The sequence below is a fragment of the Nanorana parkeri genome, unplaced genomic scaffold (genome assembly GCF_000935625.1).
Source record: "Nanorana parkeri isolate BGI_ZX_2015 unplaced genomic scaffold, ASM93562v1 scaffold774, whole genome shotgun sequence".
NCBI classification, from domain to species: Eukaryota; Metazoa; Chordata; class Amphibia; order Anura; family Dicroglossidae; genus Nanorana; species Nanorana parkeri.
The window spans coordinates 152,410-161,996 of record NW_017307042.1 but is presented as its reverse complement, the minus strand read 5'-3'; the positions used below and the strand labels follow the sequence as shown (position 1 = coordinate 161,996).

The following is a 9,587-nucleotide window of genomic DNA, read 5'->3' as shown; positions in this document are numbered from 1 at the left end:
AAGAAATGGCAGAAGAAGCCTGGAAAAGTGGGTATGCGTGGGTTACATACATCGCCTACATACTTTGTGCTAAATAGTGTCCCTCTTTCTTATCTCAGAAAGTTGGTGAGTATGCACACCCCGATTATACAGACCATGACGGTTTCCAAGTTCCAATATAATCATTAAAACCCACTGGGTATTTTTTCACCCCCTACTTTTCCTTTATATTAGTGTTTAAAAATAAGCAATCCCATTTTCAAAAGGATCTATGGAAAGTTTTGTGTAATAAAAACTATTGTAAACCCAATCACTATAATCTCATGTACTCTTTACCACATTAATGCAGCTTTTCTCAACATTTTTACCTTGCTGGAACTCTTGAAACAAGTTTCAGGTCTTGGGGAACCCCTGCTAAAAATGATTAAACCTACAGCTTAAGGTACATTAGCATTATCATAAGTTGTTGAAGGTTTTAAATAAAAGAATAAAGAATGTGGCCTACTTAACATATTAAGCACCAAGGGCAGATTTTTTTTTTTACCACCCTCCTCCTCAATAAAATACGTTTCAGTAATCATCTTGAAATGAAAAATGTTTGGTGTCCCCTTACATAAGTGGTCAGGGAAAAAGCAACCTCTTACTGTGGATGTTATTGGAAAATTGCCACCTTGCACTGGGGGTCATTGTAAGTGGGATATCAATTGACCATTGCTCACTGCTCAAGGAACCCCTAGCAACCTCAGAAGGAACCCTAGGTTTCCCACAAAACCCTAATTGAGAAATGCAGCATTATTGTAATCAAACATTGTTTTCAATCTTATTTAATCAGCAGCTTTCATTACAATATTATCTGGCAATCCAGACATTAAAATCCTTGTACAGGCACATCCTGTTATAGGGTGAAAACTCTCTGCCCCTGTCTCCCAGGTGCTCTCATGCATTGTCACCCTGTCACCTGCACAGCTGGTTTAGGCTGTAGGCAGGTGTGCCAACATGCATTGTGCATGTTCTGCAGTTGTCAGAAGAAACAGCCTGCAAAATGTCATGCAGGCCAGGCTGGGATGATTGCACTTACACAGGAAGTGGCAGCAAAAAGGTTGGAGGAGATCAGCAACACTAAGATGCAATAAAGGATTGCAAAAGGTGAAAACAAGAATGTAATAAAAAATTGCATGATACATTTTACATTACACATGTTTATGATACACAGCGCTTTAGTAAATAAAGGGGTCCATACCACTGCTTTTAAAAAAGAAAACACTGCACATTTAAAAAGCGTGTGCTATACAAATGTGCTTACTGCTCCACTGGTTTATGACTCCAACACCAGCAGAGTGCTGTTTAAATCCCTGATGCCCAACCTATCGGCCAAGGGGCACTTATTGTAGTACCTTGGGAGCCCCAGTAGATAAAAGTCTGTGGTTTGGGGTTTACGCAAGGAAGTAAAGGAAAATATTTTTTAGACTGTCTTCTAGGAGTTACATGGTTTGGTTTATTTATTTCACATTGCATTACTGTTTTCTGTGCTGTCCATACCATCTCTTTTTATGTGTTTCTCCCCATGATTTTTTATAATGGATTTTGGTAAAATATCTAATGTGACACAAGGAATTTTTAAGAGGGCTGTAGGGGGCACAAATGTGGAAGCATTGATATGTAAAGGGGCTGTAGTAGCAGTCATTTCTAGCAGTCTCATGTAACCTATCTCTAGGCTATCAATAGAAACAGTGCACCGTGCTAGAATTACATCCAATACTATTACTAACCCCCTATTAACCCAAAACGTATAAATCAATATAAAATACATATATATATATACAGAATCATCAAAATAATATAACATTTCATAATGCATACGTTCTTCAACGTGCTCCACCAATCCTTTCTTCTGTGCTTTATCAGGATTCCATTCACTCACCAGATCAGATGGGCCATTAAAGGAGAACTATGGCCTAATCCTTTTTGGCCATAGTTCTCTTCGGGGTCACAGGAGGACATATACTAATGACCCCAAACTCAGTATATAGTAGAACACAGAGCCGCGCCACAGCCGAGATGCATTCCGTCAATAGTGTCAAGATCCACCCCGCTGGCTGATTGACAGCTGGCTCTGTCTCTCTAGACTTCCCAATCAATAAAGCCGACCTGTGACAGCTTCAGTGTCACAGGTCAGCTTGAATTATGGGGATGAGTGTTTTTTACTCATCCCATAGTTCTCCTTTAAACAAAAGGGTCAATATGCACTTTGTTATTCCGCCACAAGTATAGCTCCTCCACATTTCCTCTGCATACACCTTCTAGGTTATTTAATTCATACAGGCATTTATGAAAAAACAACAGATCTCTCATAGCATAAATCAGTAAAACGTTTGTTAATAAAGACAATTAAAAGTAACTCACAATATAAGGTAATATTTCACCAAGAAGCTGCACGAAACGGAGGTCCATAAAAATCCAACTTTATTGTTGTAAATTCCATGCAAAGTTCAAAATACAAGTTATACATCACCAAGTATCTCTCCCACTCCAACGCCTCTAAGAGAGATACTATGGTGGTGTATAACTTGTATTTTGAACTTTGCATGGAATTTACAACGATAAAGTTGGATTTTTATGGATCTTGGTTTTGTGCGGCTGATTGGAGAGATATTGTTTGACGAGTGGGAGCACACTGCAGCCTGCACCCGATGTCTATATTGATCTGCAGTCTGGTGGAATTGGAGCGGTAAGTCTTTTGCTTTTTTAGATATCACAATAAAAGGTGCTTCAACAACACCACAAGACCGCGCTCAGAAAAAAACAGTCCTCTCTCCTCTTGAGTACCAGAACTTCTGGGTTGTGTGATAACGTCAGCACATGACTGCCCACTCCACACGTTTCGTCACCGACTTCCTCAGGAGTGACACACCCACTGACTACTCATCATGCCTTTGTATTATTACCAAATCCCACCTCCTTACCTGCCTAATGCCCAGTGTACATCCTTGATTACCCCAAATTCCCTACTATATGTCACTCTAAACTATACAATACATATCCTTCATTACACTAAAAGCCCCATCAGATGTCACCCTATACAATATACATTTTTCATTACCCCAAAGTCCACATTAGATGTCACCCTATACAATATACATTTTACATTACCCCAAAGTCCACATTAGATGTCACCCTATACAATATACATTCTTCATTACCCCTAAATCCCCACTTCATGTCAACGTATACCAGGAGTCCGCATTGTTGGACCACTGTCCGGACCACAGTTGCCAATGGCAGCCAGTTTCCCGCTGAGCACCGAAGAGGATGCCAATAGCCCTCTCCACCTCCAGGGCTCTCGGCTCCTCCCAGCTCCACATCCTGGCTCTGCTTTCAAGCTCCCTGCTCTGCCTCCCAGCCCTGCCTCTGACTCCTCCCAGCTCCAACCCCTGGCTCTGCTTCCCGGCTCCAACTCCTGGCTGTGTCTCCTGAGTTCACCCCCTAGCTAAGGTACCCCAAAGGACATGTGAGGACAGTAAGGGGGAACTCTGATGGGGACAGCCAGTGTAAGGGGGCACTCCAATGGGGACAGCCAGTGTAAGGGGGCATTCCGATGGGGACAACCTGTAAGGGGGCACTCCGATTGTGACAGCCAGTGAACGGGGGCACTCAGATGGGGACAACCAGTGTAAGGGGGCACTAAGATGGGGAGAACCCGTGAAAGGGGGCATTCCGATGGGGACAGCCAGTGTAAGGGGGCACTCCCATGGGGACAACCAGTGTAAGGGGCATTCCGATGGGGACAACCTGTAAGGGGGCACTCCGATTGTGACAGCCAGTGAACGGGGGCACTCAGATGGGGACAACCAGTGTAAGGGGGCACTAAGATGGGGAGAACCCGTGAAAGGGGGCATTCCGATGGGGACAGCCAGTGTAAGGGGGCACTCCCATGGGGACAACCAGTGTAAGGGTGCATTCCAATGGGGACAACCAATGTAAGGGGGCACTCTGATAGGGACACATAATGTAAGGGGGCACTCTGATGGGGACAGCCAGTGTAAGGGGGCACTCTGATGGGGACAGCCAGTGTAAGAGGACACTCTGATGGGAACAACCAATGTAAGAGGACACTCTGATGTGGACAACCAGGGTAAGGGGGCACTCTGATAGGTGGCACATAATATAAGGGGGCACTCTAATGTGGACACATAATGGGAGCAATCTGATGGAGACAACCAGTGTAAGGGGAGACACCGATGGGGACAGCCAGTGTAAGGGGAGACACCGATGGGGACATCCAGTGTAAGGGGACACTCCAATGGGGACAGCCAGTGTAAGGGGGGCACTTCAAAGGGGACAGCCGGTGTAAGGGGGCATTCCAATGGGGACAGCCCGTGTAAGGGGGCATTCCAATGGGGACAGCCGGTGTAAGGGGGCATTCCAATGGGGACAGCCAGCGTAAGGGGGCACTCTGATAGGGACAACCCGTGTAAGGGGAGACACCGATGGGGACAGCCAATGTAAGGGGATACTCCAATGGGGACAGCCAGTGTAAGGGGGCACTCTGATGGGACAACCTGTGTAGGGTGCACTCTGATGTGGACAGCCAGTGTAAGGGGGCACTCCGATGGGGACAGCCAGTGTAAGGGGCATTCCGATGGGGACAGCCAGTGTAAGGGGGCACTCTGATAGGGACAACTTGTGTAAGGGGAGACACCGATGGGGACAGCCAGTGCAAGGGGATACTCCAATGGGGACAGCCAGTGTAAGGGGGCACTCTGATGGGACAACCGGTGTAGGGGGGCACTCTGATGTGGACAGCCAGTGTAAGGGGCACTCCGATGGGGACAGCCAGTGTAAGGGGGCACTTCGATGGGGACAACCAGTGTAAGGGGGCACTCCGATGGGAAAAACCAGTGTAAGGGGACAAACAATGTAAGTTCTAACAAAATAAATTGTGATGCACTGCGATCAATACATTAGCATTGTGTCTGGGGAAACCACACCTGCAGCTGTGCGTTGCAGTGCATTGCAAATGCGGGCTAAATGCAGAAATGGACTGAGTGGCTGTTCTTTCCAGCCCGCGATTCGGACCTTGGGTCAATGAAAATTCTGCTCACTGGACCTCCTTGAATTTTTATTCATTACCCCTGCCCTATACAATATACATCCTTCATTACCCCAAATCTCCCCTAGACATCACCCTATAAAATATACATCCTTCATTACTCCAAATCTCCACTACATGTCACCCTATAAAATATACATCCTTCATTACTCCAAATCCCCACTACATGTCAACCTATAAAATATACGTCCTTCATTACCCCAGATCCCCACTACATGTCAACCTATAAAATATACATCCTTCATTACCCCAAATCCCCACTACATGTCAACCTATAAAATATACATCCTTCATTACCCCAAATCCCCACTACATGTCACCCTATAAAATATACATCCTTCATTACTCCAAATCCCCACCACATGTCACCCTATAAAATATACATCCTTCATTACTCCAAATCCCCACCACATGTCACCCTATAAAATATACATCCTTCATTACTCCAAATTCCCAATAGACGTCACTCTATATAATATACATCATTCATTACTCCAAATCCCCACTAGATGTCCCTCTACTCAATACACATCTTCCGTCAGGCAGCCCGGACAGCCCAGCCTATGAATGGGCTTTGACGTGGCAGAGCTGGGAGTGAGGCGGAAGTAGTGCAGAGATTTCCATGAGAGGCCAGAGTGGTCACCAGAACAGGACAGACATGGCTGGATGGGCCGGCTTTTCAGAGGATGAACTCCGGAGACTCAAACAGCAGCGAGGTACATAAACATTCCGCCCATTCTGCTCTGTTTTCTGTCTCTAATGCTGCAGAGATACTTACTGCAGTGTTCATTCCTGACAATTGCATGCATCCTTTATGAGACGTTTACTAACCAGATGAATGCTCTAATCTGTATATAGTTGTCATTCATTACAGGAGTGAGCTTGGAGCGGTGACTACTTTACAACACACACAGGGACCACGGGGAACAAAAGTAGCCACCCTCCAGAAAGAAGGATACAATTCAAAATATTAACAGAGCCGTAGCTAGGTCCTTTTGCACCCGAGGCAAGAACAGAAAATTGTGCCCCCAACACACGTGTTATGTCACACAACGCTGGGCACGTAAGGCGTCATGTGACGTAATGCGCCCGCCTCCAGGATGGCTCTGGTGGCCAAATCCAAAACAGCATAAAAATTTGTTTCGTTTGACGAAACTGATGAAAACATGTTTTCATTCATTACGTCCAATACACTCAGACCGGCCCTGGCTACGCCCCCTCTCAGCTGCGCCTGAGGCGAGTGCCTTACTCGCCCCATGGTAGCTACAGCCCTGATTAACAACCACTTACAAAGCCATCCACAACTCTTCCCCCAGCTACATCTCCAACCTTTGTCTCAAAGTATCACCCTAACCGTTCTCTCTGCTCCTCCCAAGAACTCCTGCTCTCTCGTCAGCTTCTCAATGCTCACCTCCAGGATTTCTCTAGAGTCTCTCCCATCCTTTGGAACTCCTTACCGCAACATGTCCGTCTATATCCTACTCTGCCTTTCGGCGATCACTAAAGACTCCTCTCTTCAGGGAAGCCTATCCCACCCCAAACTAACCACTAAACAATTTCTTTCTCAAACAATTCATCCCCACACAGCTACTTCCTCATGTAACACTTGCCCCTCCCTCTTAGATTGTAAGCTCTCATGGGCAGAGAATCATGAATTGTAGTGTACTGTCTTCCCTATGTTGTAAAGCGCTGGGCAAACTGTTGGTGCTATATGAATCCTGTATAATAATAAAATATCCCCCATGGTCTACAATGTGCCCCAATGATCTACTAAGAAATGGGTTTTGCAGTGTCCCTCTTTTGATTCAACTGTTTAAGAAATGAGGGACACAATATCGGCATACATTTTAATCTGTGGAAAATCATGTAATCTCTGAAACTTGATTGCCTGGAACTGAGTGTTGCACTAGTTTGCTTAGATCAGGAGTATTTGTGTGCAAATATTCAGACAAATCAAAAATGAGTGATTCACTGACTTTCCTGATTGTATCTTCACTACTGAGGGTCACTGCATTTCCAGAGATATTTGATTATCTATTCATTCACAGGAACAAATATATATTGGGGGGGAATTTTATCAAAACTGGAGCAGACAAAATCTGGAGCAGCTGTGCATGGTAACCAATCAGCTTCTCTCTTCAGTTTGTTCAGTTAAGCTTTGAAAATGAAAGAAAGAAGCTGATTGGTTGCTCTGGACAATTGCTCCAGATTATATCTGCTCCAGCTGTGATAAATTCCCTTCATTATTTCTTGAGTACTATCAAATAAGTGAATATCAGAGATATTTATCAAAAAACTTTTTTTCTTTTAACAGATTTACCACACAGTCAAAAAAAAGCAAGCTTTCCCTCTGAAGCATTCTTAAGCCCCCCACAACCCTCTAGCAAGAAAAGTTCCCAGGAGCAGACTCAAGGAAAGAAAAATCTTCAGTCACAAAGTCAGAAAATAAATATGAAGGATCAGGGCAAAGGAACATGTTCAGATCGTGTGGAGTCCAAACCGAAGATGGCTCAGAGTGTGGCTTCAAAGTCCAGCTCAACCAAATTACAGAAACCCCCGGAAACCTCAAAAACTGAGGACAAAAACAACAAATCTGAGCCACAGCAATTTAATTTAGAAGAACCAGATGAACAGCTATTAAAACTGGAGATGGCACTGTTAGTAAGTCTTTTTCTTTAAAAACATGAGTTAGTAGGGTACACGTCCACATTACTCACAATAATGGTGAGATTTGGTAAAAAAACGCCCCTTTTTCATTACTTTAGAAAGTCAGTTGTTTTCAATCACCAGTGAACTTTGAGTCAACGTAGCAACATTCTTTTTTATGTTGCGTTTCCTTGTTTTGTATATATGCAGATTAAATGGGTTGACCTTTGATCTGCATATGATGTACGTTAAAGCAACCTTACAAGTATTGTAAAGGAATGCAGGAAGTAAAATGGAGTTGTTGTTTCCTCCTTAGTTTCGACCTGATATAGAAATTGAATTATCATATAAAGGGTTCAGTAGTTTAGAACGGATGAGTGATAAATAGTGATGTTGGATTTAAAAAAAAACAACAAAGAAATAATACATTTTGGACTTTGGACCTCTAGTTAAAGTGACATTAAAGCCAAAAATATTTTCCCACCCCCCAATGTTAAGGAAACCATTTACCTTAAATGATGTTTCTTAATCCGATCTTCTTTCCTGTCGTTTTCATCCGTCCCTCCAGCGCTGCGGCGGGTCTCCGATCCAGCGCTGACTCCTCTGGGGCACTTCCTGTCCCACGGTGTCTGCATGCCGGTGCACGCTGTCCATAGACTTACCTTGTGTCTCTCATCGCATCCTGGCCGAAAATCTGAACTGCGCATGCGTCCGCCCCAAGATGCTTTGCGGCCGCCCGAGAATTTTCACATTTTCGGACGGGAGCGTGCGGGGAAGACACAGCTAAGTATTAACCCTTTTCAAAGCGTTTTTTTTACACTTTTTGCCCATATCTACTGCTTGCTAGCAGTAGATGTATGCAAAAAAACTGAAGGGTTTAATAACCCTTTAAGGCTGCTACATTGGAAGTGTTCCATAGTAATGGAGGTGGTGGGCCTCTCAGTTTTTGGCTTCCATCTTCCTCTCAACCCAGAAGTGTGCAGGGACAGACTGGCCTTTACAGGCTGCACTGGTGAGAAGGGAATGTCACCAAAGGGAGGAGGCAGTGAGCAGAGAGTCCAGAAACTCAAGACTAAAGTAGGCTATACACGCAGCGAACTTCGTCTCGTTCTTTATGAACAGGCTGAATTTTTGCGCAGTGGGTTCCGGCTGACAGCGCCCTTCCACCCGGTATCCCTCAATCGGCTGATTGAAGGAGCAGGTTAGAAATTCTTGGCCGAACGAAGCTAGCACCAATCGGCTGCAGGCTCCATTGATAGTGGCCGCTGTCAGAATACAATAGAAACCACGGGTATTCTTTTATCAATGCACATAAGAGTTGATGGAGAAATCGGTTCTGTTTTTTTAGTTCAGCCCGCAGGTTGAAGGAAAAAAAATAGAGCCATGTCTACCCAACTTTAGCCTCTCCTCTGCAAGTCCCTGTAATGTTGACAAGGGGGCAGCATGGACAGAGGGAGCAGTGAAATATGCAGTTGCTACCTGGCAAAAAGGTGCAGTGTCTGGGGTGTTGGGTGATAAGGAAGCATGGAGACGTCTTTCTGGCCAATCAGGAAGCAAGGGGGCGGGTAATGACTCACCGCCCGGTTTATCTGATTGGCCAGGTTCCCGACCACCAGGTGACGAGGAAGCATGGAGCCGGCTTTTTGGCCAATCAGAAAATCGGGGGCGGGGTAATGACTCGTTGTCACCCTGTAACACAGGTTAATGGTGGAGACTACAAGTGGATTTTTTTAAATATACATTCATAATGATGCCATGAGCCTTCATTGTCACTATTGGGATACCTGACTGAGAAATGTCACCCAGACATCAGTGGGTTGTATGCATGTAGGCAGGAAGTGGTGGGCAAAAT

General features: G+C 44.8%; 1 protein-coding gene across 1 annotated transcript in view; it reads left to right on the top strand.

Annotated features, from left to right (window-relative positions):
* The first annotated feature begins 5,693 nt into the window (after nt 1-5,693).
* Nucleotides 5,694-9,587, top strand: part of GORAB (golgin, RAB6 interacting) — a 7,533-nt gene continuing 3,639 nt past the window's right edge. Inside the window, exons 1-2 of the mRNA XM_018564704.1 lie at nt 5,694-5,805; nt 7,404-7,746. Coding sequence (XP_018420206.1) covers nt 5,712-5,805; nt 7,404-7,746 — 437 coding nt within the window. The 5' untranslated portion in view covers nt 5,694-5,711. The remainder of the gene's footprint in view (nt 5,806-7,403; nt 7,747-9,587) is intronic.